We start from the raw sequence: 24087 nt of genomic DNA on the forward strand, positions 1-24087 counted from the left end.
TGGCAGGAAGAGTGTTCTGATATATCTGATTCCTTCAGCAACTTGCAAGGCAGTTTTCATTTTCCTCATTTCAAATATAAAGAAACTGAAGCTCGAAGAGTTCAACCCACTAGCTCAAGATCACATAACCAAGATATGGTAGGACTGGATTTTACACTCTTGGGCTAAAATTCATGCCCTAATAATGCTGGTAAGTGGGACAAGGCCAGAAAACAGTGATTTTTACCTAGGAAGAGGACAGAGAACACGAAGTACCTAGAAGCTTTCTGAGCTGAGGACGCACAGTAAAAAAGACATACTCAAAGATGAGTCTAGCACAAAAGATAATATACAATAATATACTAAGAAGCTACTGCAATTATCCAAAACTTGGGTGGGAAAAGGAATAAAGAGGAAGAAGATATATTTATGAAAATACAGCTATGATTTGGCATCTAGTTAATCATGGTATATAAGTAAAAGATAAATCTCCAAATTACATTTAAATGACTAAAAGAAGGGTAATAGATATACCTTTGATATACAAAGAAGAAGATGATATAAATTTTTAGTGGAAATTTCCATTTTGAGCACACTGGGTTTGAGAAAACAGAAAGATGCTTAAATAAGGAAGATGTTAGGCAGGCAGGTAGAGGTAGAACCCTGGAGCCCAGTATGGAGCAAGATAAAAGGGAGGATAAGAACAGAGGTGCAAGTGAGGCCATAGGATGGATGAAGTCTTTAAGTGAAAGGAGAGAAATACCTAGGACTGAGTGGCTGAGGATTTGACCTTTAAGGCACCCAACTCTGAGGCAGGAAGAAAAAGACAACTGTCAGCATCTACAAAGGCACCCACTTCAGTCGCTCTGAATTTACATTTCAAAATGAAAATAATCACAGAATACACTTGTGGCTAACATTCATTACATTAATTGAATGCTTACTAGGTGCCATGCACTGGTCTATGCACATGGCATACACTTAGTTATTCCTCAGAAACCCCAAAGGGATGGTACTATGATAAACGTAGTTTTACAGATAAGGTAAAACCAAGAAAATGTAAAATTTATCATGCTGGGTTTGAATCCAGACAGTCTCTCTCTCTCTCTTCCTTTAGAGAGAGAGAGATTTGCTATAGAGCACGTGGGCTTGCTAGAGAAACAGAAAGAGACATAAAGTGAGAAATCAATCACTGGGGGGATGACCACACTGCAATCCCTTCTTCATTTTCCTCTTGGGATTTTGGGCAGGCACACACATGCACCTGGCTTGAGTTTCAAGCCTCTAGGTCTGGAACTCAAACTGTAGTTGGCCATGTTGGAGTTCAACAACATAACTATTATGCCATCTGCTGGTCCTAGCCATCTCTCATTTTTAACCACTTTCTATGTGAAAGAGAATTCTAAGATGATACAGAAACTACCAGCAAAGTCAAATCACACAACTACAAATCACATCTCAGAGCATTCTTTTCTCAAACACCCATGAAGCAGCTACTACGAACCTGCAATATTAAGTCATCAGGAAAGTCATGAAATAATTTTTCTATGCAAAAATGTGTCATGACTTTCTCAATGACCCAATAAAAACAGTAAAAAAGATAAAGGCTTACTCTCCAGGAGCTTGTATTCTAGGTGAGACAAACCAACTATTCAAATGAGTGATAACTATCATGTTTATATTCAATAGTCTATGGAAACTAAGAGGAAGAAACGTCAAATTTGGGGGAATGAAACCCAGCCAGTCATTGGAGAAGATGACACATCTTACCTGAGTTTTGAAGAAGGGTTAATATTCACCAAGAAGAAGAAAATAAACTCAAGGCATCACGTAGCACCATGGAGTTATAAGGAAATACACCAGGGAATAATAACATCATTCATGGGTGAGAACTGAGGTAGAAAAAACAGTCTGAGGACATGTAAGGGAAAAGCACTGACAGCCCAGTGAAGAATTTAGCCCTTAGTTAATAAAGAGTCATTGAGAAACCTGTGGGGCTTTTCTCACGTGTTTTCCATAACTATGGTTCCCCATACCTCATGGGGATACCTGTGACATCTACAGATCCCGCCTTCAGCATCATTTCCCTAGGAGCCTTCCCTGCTTTGGAGATGATGTGATCCAACAGCTTTTTCGACTTGTCTTTATTCTATTTCAATGGTTGGCAATTTCACTGTAATTACCTCTATGTTATCATATTTCCCCACTAGACTAAAAGCTCCATGATGCAGAACTTTCTGATAGCTCACCACTGTATGTCCAGTGCCTAGAAGAGATCCTAGCAATTAGTTTGCACTCCATAAATATTTGATAAAATGAATATGAACATAACAGTTCATATTCTCAGGCATAAAATTTAACTCAACAAATATTACTATTAAGTACAAAGCATGAACTTGTCCTCAAATGTATATGAGAAGGGGAAATGTGTAACACACATTTCTTGCAAAAATGCATTTCAATCCTATTGGGAAAACAAATGTAATTATGTGACACAAGTTCGCAATGGCTCACACTTTTCATTTATACATTACAAAATTGAGTTATACTCCAGGGAGATCATTAAGAAAGGCAAACACACTTATCTCTAGCACAGGATAAAATATGCAACCTTGGTGTTAGAATTCTATGTTTTACAAGTAAACTTCTTTAAAAGAAAATATGTGATGGGCCAGCACGTGGTTTAGAGGTTAAGGTTCTAGTTCCCACACGGCCAACTTCATGGTTCAAGTCCTGGACCCGGCGGTTGGAAAATCACATAGGGCACATGTACATGTGCCCAAAATTCCAAGAGAAGTCTGAAGGAGAAGTGACTGAGGCATGCTCATCCTATCTGGGGGTGATTTCTCATTTTCTCTTTTTCTCTCCGTGTCTCTCTTTGGCAAGTGTACATGCCCAATAGCAAAAACTTAAAAAATTAAAAAAAGGAAAATATGTGACTGAGAAACTTTGGAGGATTTTTGCAGGTAAAGCATATTGTTTTTTTTTTGGGGGGGGGAGTCATGCAGAGGAAAGGTAACATTTCAGTTAGAAAATATCAAAGAGGAAAACTTGCGATGCTATAGAGAATGGTATACTTAATAAAATACATTTTTGAGAGGTTTTTGCTATAGGGCGCATGCACTCACTAGAAGGACAGAGAGAGACAGAGAGACAGAAAGCGAGAAATCACCTCCCCCCCCGGGGGGATGGTCACACCGCAATCCTTTCTCCTCCATTCTCCTCTTGGGATCTTGGGCATGCATGCACATGTGCCCGGCGTGAGTTTAAGCTGCTGGGTCCCGCACTCGAACCATGGTCAACTATATGGGAGTCCAGTGACATAGCCATTACGCCAAGAGCTGGTCCCTAAAATACATTTTTAAAAGGGAATTCCAGTGATACCAAATAAAGAACAAAGCACAGCATGTTCAGAGAAAGACGATCAGAATGAGTAAAAGTCTGAAAAGAACAGTGTGTGTGTGTGTGTGAGGCCAGTGGAAGGGTCTAAGGACACTTGTCCTAATATAGAGAAATTTGAGAATGGCAGACCTCCATCTTGTTATAGAAGCTCAATAAAGATACTTCTAAGCTCTTTGACCAGTCTAAGAAAAGTTGATATTTGTTCTTCCTGTCTGCCCAACACCCCTATTTCCAGTGGGAACTGTCATTCTTCCATGCCATATGCTTCTGATAAAGCTGGCGCTTCACCTCTGCCCGGTAACCATGATGTGTCATCCACACTCCATAGTGATTAGTCAAGGGGTAAGTGTTTCACTCAGGCAAAGCCAACTGAACTTCTTTCATTAAGGAATAGGATTTAGGTTTCTCTCTCTATGGACCCATATGTCAAGGATGATTTAACATGCATGTTGCCTTTTGCAATTTTTCTTTCTTGGTAGAACACAGCCTGAAAATGAATTCAACAAGAAATCAGATGTGAGGGACAATACAGGAACAAAGATGAATGGATATTAAAAAAAAGGAAAAGACAGGCAGAAACAGGGAGTCAGAAAGAAGAAAAGATGAAGACAAAGGTTAGATTAGATGACATTGTTCAAATCCTTGTAAAGAGCTATGTCTGAAGCTCTTTTCAGTTAATAGAACTAACCGATTTATTTTCTATCACATGCTGCCAAAAGAGATCTTAACTAATAGATCATTAATAAGTAAGCTGGTAAGAACATTGTATTCAGGCAATTCATTGGTATGTTTATGGGGAGAGCCTCCTCCAAAAGCTTATCTGAAATATAAACTCAAAATATACTTACTTACCAATCTGCTGATTATCTATGAAGTGAAATACATAGGAGGTTACTCTGTATACTAATTATCACAGGGCATGTGGCTGTGGAGGCAGAGTAGGAGAATTGGGAAAATTTTATGCTCTACCTGTAAATGGGTGAAATTTTCTTTTACAATTCTCAGGTATTTTTTATGATTTTTTTTTTAAATCTTGATTTTTCAAAAAGAGATTGTTGGAATAGATCGATCACAAGGTTGTGAACTAGGTTGGGAGTCAACCAAGATCTACGTAAGAAAGTCTGCCAACAGGAGATGGGAGGGCTCCCTGATGGGGAGAATTAGGTGTTATTTCTGAGGAAGCAGGGAAAACACACTGGTCTGAAAGATTTCCATGCATGTTCCTCACCTCACGCCAATCTTGGAGAGAACACTCCGCACCAAAGTTGGAATGTTCTCAGTGAATTGAGGAATGTGCCAGCCTGGGAATACTTTTAGCTAAAAGATTATTGAGAATTTTATTGTGAATACATTTGAGAAGGGCAAAGAAAAAATTGAAGTTTAAAACATACATTTCAGAAATTAGAAGTGAAGACTACCAACCACAATTCAACTGACCATCCAGTCTAAATAGCATCACGCCATAGCATCCCTCAACCACCAATAGTTAATGGTTTAGATGAAAATTCATTGGTGTTCTCTTTCTCTTTTTCTTTCTTTCTCTCTCTCCCTCTACTCATGTACAGATACATATATATTTACTTAAAACAACTTTTTTAGAGGTTTTTGCTATAGGGTGTGTGTGCTGGCCAGAAAGACAGAGAGAGACAGAGAGACAGAAAGTGAGAAATCACCCGTCAGGGGTGATAGCCATGCCACAATCCCTTCTTTTCCATTCTCCTCTCAGGATCTTGGGCATGCACGCACATGGGCCTGGCGTGAGTTTAAGCCACTGGGTCTGGAACTCGAACTGTGGTCGACTACATGGGAGTCCAGCGACATAGCGATTATAACTGCTGGTCCCCATATATATTTATTTTTAAAACATGAAGTATGATAACTATTAAAGTTTGAAATTTGCCTTTTTTCACATAGCACATCAATATTAATTTTCTAGAACAACACACATAACTATTTCTCATTATTTTTAATGGCTGCATTCTGTTCTATTGTTTTAAACAAGCATTCTATTTATTACTTTTAGAGAGATTTTTGCTATAGGGTGCATGTGCTCACCAGAGAGACAGAGAGAAACAGAGAGACAAAAAGCAAGAAATTATCCCCCATGGGGATGGCCACGCCTCGATCCCTTCTCCTCCATTCTCCTTTTGGGATTTTGGGCATGTATGCACAGGTGCCCAGCATAAATTTCAAGTCACTAGGTCTGGGACTCAAACCATGGTTGACTATGTGAGAGTCCAGCAATGTAACCATTATGCCAAAAACCACTTGTCCCAAAATTAAACACTCTGTTATTAGCTATTGTACTTGGGTGTTTTCACTCACTACTGAACTTCATATTTCAAACAAATTGATTGTACTATATAGCTTTTAATTTAGTTTGGTCTCCCATTACCCATACTATATGATGCGTTTATTGTAATGCTGCTTTGGAAATTATTTGTAATGCAGCAGTAAACTTTCATTAACAGGGCTGAATTCTCAAAGCACCAGAGAGCACAGTGAACTGAGAATGGTGGTGGGAAAAATGCATTTTATTTTATACATACATACATGTATTTTTTTCTTCTTTTTAGAGAGAGATTTTTTGCTACAGGATGCATGTGCTTGTCTGAGAGACATAAAAAAAAGTGAGAAATCACTTCCCAGGTGGGATGGCCATACCACAATCCCTTCTCTCCATTTTCCGGAGAGTTTGGGTGCATAAGCAGTTATGAAAAGCATGAGTTGCAAGCTGCCAGGTCTGAGACTCAAACCATGGACAGCCATATAGGACTCCAGCACCTTAACCACTATGCCACTTGCTGGCCCAGCATTTTATAATATTAAGAGGATTCTGCATTTTGCTTTGATCCAGGAATCTGCCTTTTGGAGGGATTTAAAGATCAAAGTCAGCATTCTTGCTTGAAAGGCACTAGCCTGTATCCATGATCCCAGAAGATGCACAGCACAGCAGCTCTGAGAAGGAGGACCTGGCATCTTGCCAGAAATCATGTGGATAGCAATGACATTGCACCTCACTCCTGGGACAGGAGAAACTGGAGACAATTGGCAAGTTTCCCAGGCTCCCGGAGGAAAACAAAACCAAAGGAAATCACCTGACATCTTATTTATGGTACTGGAGCTTTCAGTGCCCACTGTCAGAGAAAGATTTGGAATTATTGGGAACTCTATTCATACAGAGAATGAGTTTATAACTCCATTCACTCCATTCCGTTAAATAGTGTTTACTGAACACCTACATAAGTACTTATATAATTACTGGTCAGTTGTCAACCGCTCCATTCAAATGCACATTCCTTGAGGGAAGGGATCTGGCGGGGTTCATAGCCTTTGAGTTTCCTACCACTGGGGGTATAAGAGACATTGAAAAGTTATAGCATTTATTTTAAAAGCAATTGTACTAACTTTTGTAAAGAATGGGTTTGACAGAGTGAGTCAGAGGGGACCTCTGGAAGAAAATAATTGATCTAAAATCTGAAAGACACATATTATAAAAGAGGAGAGGGCAAGGGAACTTTCCAGGCAGAGGAAGGAGCCAAGATTCTCAGGTGGCTGAGCACAAATCACAGGAATAAAGAGAAAGAAGGTCAAAGCAGCTGGACCCTAGAGAGTAAGGCTCTTAAGGAGCATGACTTAAGATTAAGAGATGGCAGGGAATAAACCATGCAAGACCCTATAGGACAAGGAGTTTGGTCTTGATCCTTAGTGCAATAAATAGCTATTGAAGAATTTAAAGCAAAGAACAAAAAAAAGTCTAAGGCACGTTTGTTTTTTTAAAACATGGTCTTGCTATGTTGCAAATCTCCTACAGTCATTGGGATGACAGGAAGTGTCGCTGCACCCAGCTCTTCCACACAAGGTCTCACCCTCCCAGTCTGACTGCCAGCTTGCAATCCTCTTACATCTGCCTCCCAGGTAGCTGGTATACCTGGCTTTCAAAACTGCATTTTTAAAAGATAGCGATCTGCTCTTATGAGTAAGCTGAACAGGAATAAAATAGATTTGGAGAGAACAAGTAGGAAGCTGTTGTAGTGATTTATGCAAGAGATGATATTGGTTTGGACTAGGATGATAGAGATGAAGAGAAATAGGATAGGATCCATGTAGGCAGGAAAATCAATAGAACCTGTCATTGTTGGGAAACCACATTTAGTATGTTGTGATGATGCTCAGGGAATGAATGTAAATTAATAAAAAAAATTTCAGAAGAAATAAAAACACACTAAAACTGTTATTGAAATTGAAAATAATATGCGTATTTGATGACCACAGTGAGCTATATAGCCCCAGCTAGGTACTACTTTATGGTATGTTCATTCTACTCACTGAGGTTTATGCCTAAAGTCATACATGGCTTCATGTGTATGTATATATCAGCTATGCTTGCTATTGCAAATATTTAGATAAATTAAGTTCATTAGCAAATCAATTAAAATGGGGGAGAAAGGCATAGAAAGCAACCATGGATACCAGAGACAATGTGGGAGGAGGGCTGGACAGGGCAGAGTGTTAGGGACAGGGAATCAAGGATGGCAAAAAGAAAAAAAAGAGAAAAATATACAAGACATAAGAAATGGAAAATTATTTGTTGATAACATGTATGTTGTGCTTGATTGAGCCAATAGTGTATTTTGGATGGAAAAATTCATTTTGTATACTGTAATGATGTATAGTGAATTAATGTAAAAAAAAAAAGATAAATAAATAAATAAATAGTAAACCTAAAAAAAAAAAAAAAAAAAAAAAAAAAAAAAAAAAAAAAAAAAAAAAAAAAAAAAAAAAAAAAAAAAGAACCTGTCATTGTTTAAATGCAGGAAATGAGGAAAAACCACACTGAGTATAACTACCTGGTTTCTGAATAATGCAGGTGCTGGAATAGTTATTTGCGGAAGAGGTCCAAGTTTGGTAAGAAAGACCATGAGTTATATGAATAGTTACAATAAACTGAAATGAAAACACCTGTTAACATTGAGTGCTGTGCCAAATGGACCAATGCTCTGCCTTAAGCCTACTACCTAATTATTCTTAATTGAAATCTTAAAAAATAGATGCTCTATTCTGGTGACCGGCAGGTGGTGTGGTGGTTAAGGTGCTAGACACTTCCACATGGCTGACCATGGTTTGAGTCCTGGACCTGGTGGTTTGCTCCCTTTCTGAGGAGATAAGAAAACTGAGACTCAAAACAATTTAGTAATTTTGTCTTTGGTCTAAAAATTGGCAGAGCTGGAATTTGAACTCAAATCTTTTTTTTTTTTGAGAGGTTTTTTGTTTGTTTGTTTGTTTGTTTGTTTTTGTTTTGTTTTGTTTTGTTTTGTTTGCTATAAGGCATGTACACTTGCCAGAAAGACAGAGAGAAGGAGACAGAAAATGAGAAATCAATCACTCCCCAGAGGGATGGCCCCGTTGCAATCCCTTCTCTTCCATTCTCCTCTTGGGATCTTGGGCACATATGCACATGTGGCTGGCATGAGTTTAAACTACTGGGTCTAGGACTTGAATCATGGTTGATTACATGAGAGTCCAGCGACATAGCCATTACACTAACTGCTGGTCCCCAAATCTTTTTAGTTCTAAAGCAGATTTTTTTTTCAGCGATATTTTTACTATTGGGTGTATGTGCTCACTGGAGAAACAGAGAGACAGAAAGCAATAAATCACCCCCTAAGAAGGATGGCCATGCTGCAATCCTTTCTCCATTCTCCCCTTGGGATTTTGGGCATGGACGCACATATTCCCACCATGAGTTTCAAGTCTCTGAAACCAGGACTTGGACTGAGCTCAGTCATATGGGAGTTCAGTGAAGTAACCATTACAATATTTGCTGGTCCCTAAAGTAGTTTATTGGGCTTTTTTTTTTTTTTTTTTTTTTTTTTTTAAAGATAGATTTTTGCTATAAGGTGTGTTTGCTTGCCGAATAGACAGAGAGAGACAGAAACTCGGAAAGTGAGAAATCACCTCCTGGGGGATGGTCACACCGCAATCCCTTCTCCTCCAGTCTCCTCTTGGGATTTTGGGCACATACGCACATGGGCCCGGCGGGAGTTTCGAGCCACTGGGTCTAGGACTTGAACCACAGTTGACTATGTGAGAGTCTAGGAATATAACCATTACACCATCTGCTGGTCCAGCAGATGTTTTTTAATGATCAACCCATACTGCTTCATAACTACTGGCTGATGCATGGGGAAATACCATGATTTCAAAACATCATATGCTAAATCTGGAAGTTGAGCTAAACCTTCTTATGAAACCTCCCAACCTTCCCTCAGGGCTGCCCAGAGTACACTCTACACACCAGATAACTCCACACTTTTTCCTATTCTTTACTCCCTGGTTGGTTAGCCTTCTTCCCTCACTCTTACTCAGATTTTAATGATGCCTCTGGCTGCCCTCACTCCCCGGCCTTGTCTCTCCAAGTTTCTATATTATTTTCAGTCTTACCCCTCCTTTTAGCAATGGTCACATGCAAGTTTTCCATATATTTTCTACTTCTATACATTTTATTTTCTGTAATGTGAACTATTACACAGTATATACTGACTGCCTTAAAAAATCTTTCTTGTATTAAAGACAAAGTGTTATAAACAAGCTAAGAAACACAAACTTCAAACTGACACATTAATGGATGTGGCTGTTGGCCAAAAGATGGATTTTTGCCAGTGTCATTATCCCTAGCTTTCCAGTGGAGTCCCACTGTACATTCATTGAATGTATGCACATTTAATTGTGTCTTCTTGGCAGAGCCAAAGAGAAAGCGTGACTTAACTGGAGCAGGCCATTATGCTTGCCATCTCAATCAATGAACATATGTGCCACGAATGCGAGAGGAACCCGCTGTTGCTTCAGCTGGGTTCTGTCCCTAAGGACTCTGTCCTGAGAAGACTGTGAGTTAACGTGTTTACAGGTAAATATTTTAGATATACTATTGGGTCGTCTGACAAGTCATGATGCATTTTTGCATAGAAAAACATAGGAATTATGTCATGACTTTTCTGATGACTCAACACAATCTTTGTTTTTATTCAACTACTTTTCTTAGTTCTCAATTTCAAGAAGTGATCTATCCCAAGACTTGAGAAAAACTTAGGTCTGTTGGACTGCTTAAGAGATAGTAAAAGATTATCCCTGGTAATTCTGGCAACATATAATTTGTACTGGACTCCCAATTCCTTTTGAGACTTAACCTCTACTACATGACTACATTGACAGTAGCACTTGTTTGTACAATCACCTGACTTTTACATTGCATCCTACCTTTATTATTGAATACAAATGAGCAGGAATTGCAAACTAAGAAAATGTTGTTACAAGTGATAAACATGTATCTTCAACAAATGAGGCAAAGATGGAAATCATTAGGCATTCTGAAGTCAAATATGAATTTTAAAAAAAATTACACAACAGGAATGAAATGCCAGACCAAGCAATTACTGGGGATTGTATTATCACCTTTAACTTTCTGGAAAAGAATCTCCACAATCATATACACATAATTAAACATGTGTATAAAATTATTACAAAGACATACTTTCAGAAAAAGGTCATGCTCAAATATAAAACATCATTCTGAACTGCCCCTGCTGCCCAGTAGGCAGATTGCATTAACTCTTGCCACTTACCACCCTCAGAAGTTTGCTCATGCCATCGGTATAAAATTTAGGGCTCTAGTAATCTTGATTGCGGATGCATATTGCTCTCTAAACTGTAGGCTCCTTGTAGGTAGGTTCTGTCTTACTAAATTTTGTAAAGACTGCAGGACCTTAGAGAGTACCCAATTTTAAAGGGGCCTTCTGCAAAGGCTGGAAAGCAAATGAGTAACTAAATCACAAAATAATAATAAAATAATAATAAAATGTACAAAATACTTCTCTGAGATTCATTTTTTTTTTTTAAAAAGTATTAATTATTTTAATTCACCAGAGAGAAGTACAGAGAAAGACAGAGGGAAAGTGAGAAAGCAAGCTGTCAGGTCTGAGACTCAGACCGTAGTCAGCCACATGGGAGTCTAGTGCCTTAATCGCTATCCTACCTGCCAGCCCCTCTGAGGTTCATTTTATGTAATGGATGAGCAGAGAAAGAAAAATCCATCAGGTCCCTCTCTCTGGCACTAAGCTCCACTGTGCATGTTGCCCTGTCCTTACCTATCAAGGGAGATGCAGCACAGGTGAAAAATCGATGCTGTTGTAAGAAGAACGTCTAGAGATGTCCGGACGAGGCAAAACATCTCTCCATAAATCCAGATGTCTTGAACCAGCTCAATGGCACCAAAGGGCATTACCAGCACTGAAACCAGCAGATCCGCAAAGGCAAGAGATACAATGAAGTAATTGGTTTTGATTTTCCTGTGAGTGAAGAGGTGTAAGAAAGGAGACATTGGGAAAGACAAAGAGAGGAGAGAAGGGAGAAAATAACAAGAAAGAAAACAGGGCAAAAGGGAAACATAAAAAGAAGGAAAGGAGGGAGGGAGAAAAGGGAAAGAAAAACCACATGTTTAATATATTCTATGAGATTCAGTTTCCCCATCTCTAACATGGCTGAGAAGACTGCATAGTCAGGCCTCTTATGACTTTTCCAGATCCTCTTTCCACCAAAAGCTTTCTCTTCGTCTCCCATTTAGCCACCCTGGCATGATCCGAGCTCTCCTGTGCACATGGCTCTCTTTCCAGGCCTTTGCACAGGTGGTCTCTTCTCTGAATACTGGCCTAGTCAAGTCCCACCTACCCTTCAGTCCTTGTTGACATTCTCAGGAAACCCTGCCAAGGTGACCGTCTCAAAATTGCAGCTAAATCCCACCATCGCACTCTCTTAGACAGTTTACTGTGTGCCTCATGTTTGTTTAACCTTTCAGAATTTCACTTTGAAACTTCTCTGACATCATCATTGATTTAGCAACGGCTCTCTCAATCTACTGACATCATTGATTTAGCAACGGCTCTCTCAATCTAGATCACACACTTGAATCAATCTCGTGAATTTTTATAAATGCTGATCTCTAGATCTCACTCCAGATCAATTTGTTCAAGAACCCTGGATGATTGATACTCTCCTCTGACAAAGATTGGCAGATAAAATATAGAACACCTGGTTAAATTTGAATTTTAACTATATATATATGTATATATATGTATATATGTATATATGTATATATATATATATATTATATATAATATATATATATGTGTGTGTGTGTGTGTGTGTGTATATATATATATATATTAGTATAATTATGCTCAAGTATTGTATGGGACATACTGATACCATACTTTTAAAAAATGGATGATTCAAATTGCAGCCAGAGTTGAGACTGATAAAAGAGAAAAAGCAGAAAACCAGGTTTAATGCCTAGATCAATCACTAGTCTGCCATCCCTTCCCTGAATCATGGTAAAAATAGGGAGGTTAGATTAGCTGTGCTCCCACTTGTATATACATTGATCGCAACTACTAAACAAACAAACAAAACTCCCCACAAACATGACGTAGGAAAAAAGGATGGAAACACTGGTTAGGCTAGGTTTCTAAGATTCGGTGTAACCCCTTCCCTCTCCTATTTTCCCAACACCACTCCCATGTGCGTCCTTTCCTTCACGTTTATAAATTATAATGAAATGCTCAGGCCTCACTCCCCAGGGACCACCAGGAACCCCACCTACGTTTTCCCCAGGGGTTACCTTGTGCCGCTCACCTGAGCTGTCTGTCCCTGCACACAGCCACCATCACCAGCAGGTTCCCCAGGATGGCCATCAGGATCACTGCCGAAAGAAACGTGAGCAGCACGACCTTCTCCACTGACCCGAAACCCTCCTTGGAACTGGAAGACACACACACATACACACACACACACACACACACACACACACACACACACACACAAAGAACTGAAGGAAACTCAGAAACACAAGAAAGAAAATTCTTCTTTTCCTCATTGACCTTTGGGAAGGTAACTTCACCATCAAATATTCCAACACAATGATCCTGCATTTAATGCAGACCGGAGTCTGTATCCATTCCTCAATGTGTATCCTGATTAGGTCCTACATCATAAGGAGGATGAGGCTCAGAGAGGTGAATTAACTAGCCTGAGATTGCACAGTGACTCTACATCAGAAAACGGTGGCTTTCCTTCAGGTCACTTACCTCAGTTTGTACTCAGAAAGGTACTTACTTGGTTGACACCTGCTTTGCCCACCTCCCTAACTAGATGTAAGTTCCACAAGGCACAGAGCATGGCTGTTTTATTCACTGATTTTTTTTTTTTTTTTTTGGAGAGATTTTCACTGTAGGGCACGTGCGCTTGCCAGACAGACAGAGAGAGACATAGAGACAGAAAGCGAGAAATCACCCCCCAGGGGGGATGGTCACGCCGCAATCCCTTCTCCTCCATTCTCCTCTCGGGATCTTGGGCACGCACGCACACGCGCCCGGCGTGAGTTTTAAGCTACCGGGTCCGGGACACGAACCGCGGTCGACTACGTGGGGGTCCAGCGACATAGCCATTACGCTAACTGCTGGTTCCCTTCACTGATTTATTTTTGATGTGTCATTCACATGTATCAGATGAAGAAAACATGGTGCTGGATGAATGAATGACAGTAATCTGAACAGGGTAAGCACAAATTCAAGGGCCACCTCGTTTTCAGTATCCCACTCCAACTCAAGCTATAGGTGGGCTGCCTCTGGAAGAGAAGACCATGGCTGGGAAATTTTCCTTTAATCATTTCGTAGGACAGACTGATCAGAGATCCTTGAAGTCATTGGAAAGATGGCTGCTAATCAGGAACTCTTTTCACTGGCCTGAACTACATTTCTATAGACATAGGTCCTTTTATTTCACAGTTCAAATTCTTGTTATTGTAAACTTTTGAATTTGATTTGACCATACAAGTGTTGCCTTCCCAGTTTAAACTCAGAATTTTGTTTTCTAACTTAGAAGTGAATGACTCATGACTTTTCTTTTGGAGAGGTTTTTGCTATAGAGTGTGTGTGCTCGCCAGAAAGCCAGAGAGAGACAGAGAGACAGCGAGAAATCACCCCCAAGGGGGATGGCCATGCAGCAATCTCTTCTCCTCCATTCTCCTCTTGGGATCTTGGGCACACATGCACACGCACTCAGCGTGAGTTTAAGCCACCGAGTCCGGGACTCTAACTGCGGTCAACTACATAGGAATTCAGCGACACAGCCATTATGCTAACTGCTGGTCCCGTGAGTGATTCTTATTGATGAAAGCAAAATATCTACTGTTGGGACCAGCAGATGGCTCCTGTCTCTCTGTCTCTCTAATTAGCACACATACCCTATAGCAAAAATCTCTAAAAAATGAACAAAAACATCTACTGTTATTCAGAAGCTATGGAAAAGTTTTAAATTTTTATACTGCAATAAAATATTCTTTTAAATGAAATTTCAAAGGATCTTAGAATTCCCAAACCCACACTCCACGTGTCAACTGGGAAAACCGGGGCCCAGAAAGGGGAGCTGAATTGTTACCACATGCTAGTAGCTGCTGAGAAAGTCTGCTGCTCATTCAGGGAGCTCACTCCAAGAACACAGGGGCCCAGGATCAAGAATTATCTGTCTTTACAGAGCAACTTTAATGGAAAATCAAGATGACCACCAGCCCCAAAGGGCAGCAGCCTGCCAAGTCTAGGCTTTGTCTGCGACTTCTTCTATGAGTCTGGCACTGAAGACCAAGTGCCAGTCGGAATAAAGAATCATTTCTGCAGGGGTTTAGAACATGAGAGTCCCTCCACTCTGCTGAGAAGTGTTTTTATAGATTGATTTATTGATTGACATGTTTATGGCTCGGGCTCAGATGAGAAGAAATTCTAGGCATATTCATACTTAACGTTTCCACTACCAACAGCGCTGGACAGGGAGGATTTCATTCAACAAGAGAAAACCTCAACAAGGTGATGTGGCCACCAAAAGCTAATTTCGACTTGGCATGCTAATTGAGGTAGAGTGATAGAAGTCTTTTCCTTGCCCTTCTCAGAAACTTTCTGAAATGTGCTCACCCCCAGGGCTTTTATATGCCTTCTTTCTGGAATGCTCCTTCAGTGTCTGGTTTCTTGTCACTCAAGTCTCAGATTAAATTCAATCTAATTGAATATCCAAGCCAAGAAACATTTTTCATTATCTTTTCAGCATTTATCATGATCTGAAATGGCTTCTGTTATTAATTATTTCCTGTACCTCACCCTCTCAGAATGGTTATCTTTTTCACCACTCTTCCCAGAGCCTGGCAGAATGTCTGGTCTATAGTATGTGTAATATATAGGTATACTATGGGGCTTCAAAAAGTTTGTGGAAAGTGTATATTATTAAAAAAAAAAAACTACGCATGGTTTTCAAATGTTGCAAAAAAACTCGTACTTTAATTCATTTTTCCACAAACTTTTTGAAGTCCCTCGTATTGTAATACATGTAAGAGCTTGATTATTTGCTGATTGAATAATAAAAAAAGATTGATTGTGTTTATAATGGTGAGATTTATTCTTCAATGACTTTTTGAAAACTAGTTGAAAGTACAGATTTTACTTACAAGAGCAGAGACAGCCCAGTGCTGAGGGAAGTACAAAGGCTATTTTTAACTATCTAAAGGGCTGCCATTTGAAATGAGAGTGGATTTATGCAATTTTCAATCGACAACATTTTCTAAGCACCTACTCTGTATTAAGCATTGTCAGATGTCCTAGAAAAATACCAACAAGTAAAACGGAGAGCAGACAATAAATAGGTACAGATGAAAATAGGCAAGATGTCAGCTGGTATATATTCTAGTGAGAGGTTGGCTATTGAAGAGTGGTTGTTAGAGAAGGCTCAGTGCTAAGGTTACTACATCTTTTTCATTTTTAATTGAATTTTTTCTTATTTTCTTACATTCAATCACTGGGCATGCACGCACACATGCCTGGCATGAGTTTAAGTCACCGGGTCTGGGACTCAAACCACAGTCGACTACATGAGAGTCCAGCGACATAGCCATTACTCTAATTGCTGGTCCCGATCACTCTGTATCTTTACAACATAGAAAATAAATTTTCCCAGCGTGAATACACAGTATGTTAGTCCAGCCAGAGATATCATACACATTGTCATCGACAGATGAATTTTCATTTTTGTGTCCATTGAACGTTTTGCTTTTCTTTTCCCTGATTCCAAGGTTTTACTTCTTATGTTGCACAATTTGTGGGACCAAGTAGACTCACTGAGTTAAGCAGCAGTTTGCACCCTTACTCACATATTGAAATCACCTGGGGAGCCTTAGAAATGCTAAAGTTGAGGTTCCACCCCCAGAAATGCTGATTTAATTGGTCTGAGTTGCAGCCTTAATATAAGAATTTTTAAAAGCTCCCAAGTGATTTCAGTGTATAATAACCAGGGTTGAGAAACATAGTAGAGGGAGACAAAATTTAGTAATGGATAATAAAAACCTTTTAATAATTTAAGAGGATCTACATTGTTTTTCTGGTATTACTTTGAACTCCTTGGCATAGGGAGCATTTAAGAACCTGGATGTGGTGAAAAGGGAACTCTCCTAGTCTGTTGGTGGGGATGTAAATGAGTATAGCCACTGTGGAGAACAATATGGAGGTTCCTCAAAGGCCTTCAAATAGAACCACCATATGAGCCAGCAATTCCACTCCTGAGTACCACTCAAAGGATAGGAATGCACTCAATGAGAAAAGTATTTTCATATCCATGTTTATTGTGGTATTTGCCATAATTGTTAAGGCATGGAACCAACCCAAATGTCCACAAATGAGTGGATCAAAAAAGTGTGGCAAATATATACTGTGAATATTACTCAGCCATAAAAAAGGAGACTCTAGAATCTGATAGAAAGTGAATTTTAAGAATACCTGCTGAGCGATGCAAGCCAGACCATGAAAGAAAGGCATTACATGTCCCCACTTAATATACACTGAATGTCTGCACTCTTCAGTAGAAACTGAAAGACTGAAAGATACAGAAGCATACAGAACAAGTGTGGATACTAGAGATAGTGTGGGAGGAGGGTGGGAAATGGGGGAAAATAAGGAGAATGGAATCAAGAGGGAAAAGAAAGAAGCAAGACATTTAAGGTGCACAAACATGATAAATTATCTATGGATGGTAATATATTTAACTGAACTAATATACAGTATATTCAAGCTGGGAAAATTCATTTTTCAAGCTGTCATGTAATGATATATAGTGATTGAATATAAAAAAGAAAATAAAGAACTAATACCTGGATGCATGAGGAACTACTTCACATGCACTAGGATGACAATTATAAAACAGAAAATAACAAGTGTTAATGTGAATGTGGGGAAATCAGAACCCTTGTCCACTGCCAGTGGGAATGTAAAATGATGTATCCGCTGTGGAAAACAGTTTCATGGCTTCTCAAACGGTTACACATAGAATGACTCCATATATGATCCAGCAGCTCAATTCCAGGTATATACACAAAAGACTTGAAAGGAGGAATACAGAGCTGGCCTCGTAGCAGTGTTTAAGCCCTGTGCATATAGACCCAGATCCCACATGACTGACTGTGGTTCAAATTCCAGCCCTGGCAGCTTGAAAAACATATCAGGTGCATGTACATGCATGTCCCAAATCGTGATGGGATGAAGAAATAGAGGAAAAGGTATTATGGCATAACCATGTCCTATTGGGAGTTTCCCTGAGAGGTTTCTTCTTTCCCTCTCCTCTCTCTCAATTAAGCACACATGTCCTATGGCAATTAAAAAAAAAGGCAGAAATACAGATACTTATGAATATCCTTAGCAGCATTATTTACAACTGCCCAAATGTGGAAACAACTCAAGTATCCATTAACAGATAAGTGAATAAACAGAATGTGATATATACATACTATAGAATATCATTTTACCATAAAAAGGAATGGAGTCCAATACATACTGCAAGATGAATGACACTAGAAAACATTATTTCAAGTGTGATAAATCAGATACAAAAAGACAAATACTGTATGTTTCTATTTACAAGAGGATCTTAGAAGATGGTAGAACAGCAGTTATCAAAGACTCGGAGCAAAGGAGAAACGGAGACTTATTTAATAGGTACAGTTTTGTGTGGGATGATGAGAAATTCTGAAAATGGAGAATGGTAGTAGTTGTACATCATTGCAAATGTACTTAAAATGATCATTTTACATATCGATGGCAAATTGTATGTTATTTATATTTTATCACAGTAATAATTAAAAAAAGAATACATCGATAGCTGTATGTCAAGATACTGTTGAGAGTTCCCGAATTAGGGGCCTGGGTGACTTTTAGTCCCTTTCTTGTCGATGGTCTATGATTTGGACAAACCATTAAAACAAAGTTTCTCCATCATCCACACCTTCACTAGGAAATGGGCCCTCTCCCCTATACTGCCTACTCTTGTAAATGAAGAAACAAATTCAGAATGTCTGTGAACATCTCCAGCTCCAGAGAATGCATATTTCAAGTAGAGAGGAAATGTCAGGGTTAGAGACCCTCCGAGCTTAATGTTATGGTTCATTTGTGGCATGCCAATTAGGAGCTAGAAATAGCTAAACGTTCAACTGTGAGGGACGAGCAAAATTTAACTGCAGAAGCTTTTTAAATTAGGCATAACTGTCCATTGAGCTAAATGTATGTCCAGTAAAGATAATTAAAATAAATTAGAACCCACTTTTGCAAAATCCATACTAGACCCTCAGGTTGCCTCTAACACCCTCTGGGATTTCTGTCAAACATCGCCAGACAGTTCTTATTTGGCCAAGCTGTCCACTCCACTAAATTGGTTCTTTGACAGCTAATCTTACGAGAAATTTTACTTTCACTTCCTTTGTCTTTTTGGTGACCTTTTGCTACATTAATAAAGAAACTTCACAAACTTTCTGGCTGTCTTTGCTATTTTCTGTCTTTAATGGAAGAAAACATAAAGATATTAATTCTAGATAAATTTACATAGTGCACATGAAAATGTATTATAAATGACATGATAGGCTACACACAAGTAATTATTGTTATCAATATCAGAAGTCTATAGGCAATAGCAAAGAAAGTTGGGGGTTATGCTTTATTACACTCCCTCATGTCCCCCCCCTTTCCTACAACACACACTGGTATGCACACTTTCTTGAAAGTCAAGAATACATTTTCAAAACATCATTCTTTTTTATTTTTTGCTCTGGCTTTAATAATCAATTGTGTGACTTCAAAAAATGAATTTGCCTCCTCTAAGCCTTAGTTTCGTCATAGATCAATTAAAGGTAGATTAAATTTCTCATTTAATTAAAGGTGCTGAGTGTCCACTCTATGCCAAGAACTGTGCCAAGTAACAGACACACAGTAAAGTAAATACAGCAAGTTCCTGCTCTCCTGGAGTTTACTCTACAGAAATGGACAAGAAGCAAACACACAGTTAAAGGAATACGTACAGCTTGTAATCAGTGCTTCAGAGTTGTACTTCTCAGATCTTAATGTTTATATTCATCCACTGAGTATCTCGTTAAAATACAGATTAATTTTTAGGCCTGGGCAGAGTTGAGATTTTGCATTTCTAATAGGCTCCTAGGTGATGCTGATACTGCTGGTTCTTGAATCACACTTGGAGTAGCAAGAATGTGGAAGCCATAAAGATGATAGTGTGATGGAGAACAATTGAGTTACAGAGGAACATTAGAAGTCACCTCAACTACAGTTGAGTTGTGACACCTGCAAAAGATTCAAAAGTCAGAGGAACCATGAGAAGCACATTCATAGTGGAAAGTAAGTGCAAAGACCATGAGACAGGAAAGATGTTTCACATCCACTATTGGAGGGAGTGAGCAAGGGATAAAGCAATCTGAGATGAATGCAGAAAACTAGTCAGGAGCCAGACCTTGAGAGCTTTATTATGCTCTGGTGAAAAGTTTATGATCAGGGCCAATGGATGGTGTGGTGTTTAAGGTACTGAACTCCCACATGACCAATGGCAGTTTGAGTCCTAAACCCAGTGACTTGCTTTCTCACTCTCCCTCTCTCTGTCTCTTTCTGGTGGGCACATGTGTTCTACAGCAAATAATAATAAGTATTATTAAATAAATCATTCTTTTTAAAAAGTATTTTATTTAACTTTATTTATTTATTTACTTTAATTTGACCAGAGAAGGACAGAGAGAGAGAGAGAGGGAAAGTGAGAAAGCAAGTCACCAGGCCTGAAGGCAGAAATACAGATACTTATGAATATCCTTAGCAGCATTATTTACAACTGCCCAAATGTGGAAACAACTCAAGTATCCATTAACAGATAAGTGAATAAACAGAATGTGATATATACATACTATAGAATATCATTTTACCATAAAAAGGAATGGAGTCCAATACATACTGCAAGATGAATGACACTAGAAAACATTATTTCAAGTGTGATAAATCAGATACAAAAAGACAAATACTGTATGTTTCTATTTACAAGAGGATCTTAGAAGATGGTAGAACAGCAGTTATCAAAGACTCGGAGCAAAGGAGAAACGGAGACTTATTTAATAGGTACAGTTTTGTGTGGGATGATGAGAAATTCTGAAAATGGAGAATGGTAGTAGTTGTACATCATTGCAAATGTACTTAAAATGATCATTTTACATATCGATGGCAAATTGTATGTTATTTATATTTTATCACAGTAATAATTAAAAAAAGAATACATCGATAGCTGTATGTCAAGATACTGTTGAGAGTTCCCGAATTAGGGGCCTGGGTGACTTTTAGTCCCTTTCTTGTCGATGGTCTATGATTTGGACAAACCATTAAAACAAAGTTTCTCCATCATCCACACCTTCACTAGGAAATGGGCCCTCTCCCCTATACTGCCTACTCTTGTAAATGAAGAAACAAATTCAGAATGTCTGTGAACATCTCCAGCTCCAGAGAATGCATATTTCAAGTAGAGAGGAAATGTCAGGGTTAGAGACCCTCCGAGCTTAATGTTATGGTTCATTTGTGGCATGCCAATTAGGAGCTAGAAATAGCTAAACGTTCAACTGTGAGGGACGAGCAAAATTTAACTGCAGAAGCTTTTTAAATTAGGCATAACTGTCCATTGAGCTAAATGTATGTCCAGTAAAGATAATTAAAATAAATTAGAACCCACTTTTGCAAAATCCATACTAGACCCTCAGGTTGCCTCTAACACCCTCTGGGATTTCTGTCAAACATCGCCAGACAGTTCTTATTTGGCCAAGCTGTCCACTCCACTAAATTGGTTCTTTGACAGCTAATCTTACGAGAAATTTTACTTTCACTTCCTTTGTCTTTTTGGTGACCTTTTGCTACATTAATAAAGAAACTTCACAAACTTTCTGGCTGTCTTTGCTATTTTCTGTCTTTAATGGAAGAAAACATAAAGATATTAATTCTAGATAAATTTACATAGTGCACATGAAAATGTATTATAAATGACATGATAGGCTACACACAAGTAATTATTGTTATCAATATCAGAAGTCTATAGGCAATAGCAAAGAAAGTTGGGGGTTATGCTTTATTACACTCCCTCATGTCCCCCCCCTTTCCTACAACACACACTGGTATGCACACTTTCTTGAAAGTCAAGAATACATTTTCAAAACATCATTCTTTTTTATTTTTTGCTCTGGCTTTAATAATCAATTGTGTGACTTCAAAAAATGAATTTGCCTCCTCTAAGCCTTAGTTTCGTCATAGATCAATTAAAGGTAGATTAAATTTCTCATTTAATTAAAGGTGCTGAGTGTCCACTCTATGCCAAGAACTGTGCCAAGTAACAGACACACAGTAAAGTAAATACAGCAAGTTCCTGCTCTCCTGGAGTTTACTCTACAGAAATGGACAAGAAGCAAACACACAGTTAAAGGAATACGTACAGCTTGTAATCAGTGCTTCAGAGTTGTACTTCTCAGATCTTAATGTTTATATTCATCCACTGAGTATCTCGTTAAAATACAGATTAATTTTTAGGCCTGGGCAGAGTTGAGATTTTGCATTTCTAATAGGCTCCTAGGTGATGCTGATACTGCTGGTTCTTGAATCACACTTGGAGTAGCAAGAATGTGGAAGCCATAAAGATGATAGTGTGATGGAGAACAATTGAGTTACAGAGGAACATTAGAAGTCACCTCAACTACAGTTGAGTTGTGACACCTGCAAAAGATTCAAAAGTCAGAGGAACCATGAGAAGCACATTCATAGTGGAAAGTAAGTGCAAAGACCATGAGACAGGAAAGATGTTTCACATCCACTATTGGAGGGAGTGAGCAAGGGATAAAGCAATCTGAGATGAATGCAGAAAACTAGTCAGGAGCCAGACCTTGAGAGCTTTATTATGCTCTGGTGAAAAGTTTATGATCAGGGCCAATGGATGGTGTGGTGTTTAAGGTACTGAACTCCCACATGACCAATGGCAGTTTGAGTCCTAAACCCAGTGACTTGCTTTCTCACTCTCCCTCTCTCTGTCTCTTTCTGGTGGGCACATGTGTTCTACAGCAAATAATAATAAGTATTATTAAATAAATCATTCTTTTTAAAAAGTATTTTATTTAACTTTATTTATTTATTTACTTTAATTTGACCAGAGAAGGACAGAGAGAGAGAGAGAGGGAAAGTGAGAAAGCAAGCCACCAGGCCTGAGACTCAGACCATAGTTGGCCATGTGGGAGTCCAACACCCTTAACCACCATGCCATCTGCTGGTCCCTAATAATTATTTTTAAAAAGCCTATGTTCTATTAGAATATGAATGAGAAGACACAGAAGTGCTGAAATCTGGGGGGTTGTAAAAATGTACAAGCAAATAAGTAAACCTGCCAAGTCCTTGCAGGAGACCAGAAAAAAGAGGAGAGTTGTTCAGAGTAGGATGAAAACCATGAGAAAAAGAGAAGAGAGTGGAATGGAGGTGTACAGAGGGATTAAACGACAGATCAGAATAATAGATTTTCCAGGTATATGGGACAAAGCAAATATAAAAATTATGTTTCTGATTTTCATATCCAAACAAATGTTGGCACAATTTAATAAGATGAGAAAGCAGGTTAAGTGTGAAATGCCTGTAAGACATTCACATGGAGATGTCAAACAGACAACTGACTGTGTGAACCTGGGGCTCAGAAGGGATGACTAGACAGAAAATACACTTGGGACTGCCAGAACTTCCGTGGGATTTAGAACTTTGGAGAGGGATGTGGTCACCCAAAAAGTGGGACAGGGTCTTAAACTCCAGTGCTAAGACACACAATAGAAAAGAAAGACCCACCAGAGGAGACTGGAAAAAATATACAGGTGAGTGTGATGTCATGAATGCTGAAAGCAAAGAAAATGTCTAGCGACTAAACAAACAAACAAGAAAAACATGCCTTGATAGTCCCCTGGAACTATTGCAGAGTCACTTCCAGAAAAGACACTCAGCAAGGAGGCAGGACAACTATAACAATTCTTCTATTTTTTTTATGTACTGAATGTTGCAATAAAATTATGCTAGATAAGAGGACTCCATTATTGGACCAATGATCTCTACATAAAGAACCTTCTTTCCCAACTATTATGAATACCACCTGCCTGAGAAATAGCTTTGGAAATACACGTAGCACATCCACAAAAGATCCTAGGCAGTTCAAAATACTCCCTATGCAAGAGCTTTCTTCAGCCATCCTGTCAACCACTAGACAATCCCTCCTAACTGCATGTAAATGAGAGAAAACTAT

At 38.8% G+C, this 24087-nt stretch overlaps 1 protein-coding gene across 1 annotated transcript in view; it reads right to left on the reverse strand.

The window, feature by feature from the left end:
* Positions 1-24087, reverse strand: part of HTR4 (5-hydroxytryptamine receptor 4) — a 124197-nt gene that overhangs the window by 71265 nt on the left and 28845 nt on the right. Inside the window, exons 5-7 of the mRNA XM_014587657.2 lie at positions 13314-13417; positions 13069-13194; positions 11526-11726 (exon numbers count right to left, since the gene is read on the reverse strand). Of these exons, the coding sequence (XP_014443143.1) occupies positions 11526-11726; positions 13069-13194; positions 13314-13417 (431 nt within the window). The remainder of the gene's footprint in view (positions 1-11525; positions 11727-13068; positions 13195-13313; positions 13418-24087) is intronic.

Source organism: Tupaia chinensis, unplaced genomic scaffold (genome assembly GCF_000334495.1).
Source record: "Tupaia chinensis unplaced genomic scaffold, TupChi_1.0 Scaffold000228_1, whole genome shotgun sequence".
NCBI lineage: Eukaryota > Metazoa > Chordata > Mammalia > Scandentia > Tupaiidae > Tupaia > Tupaia belangeri.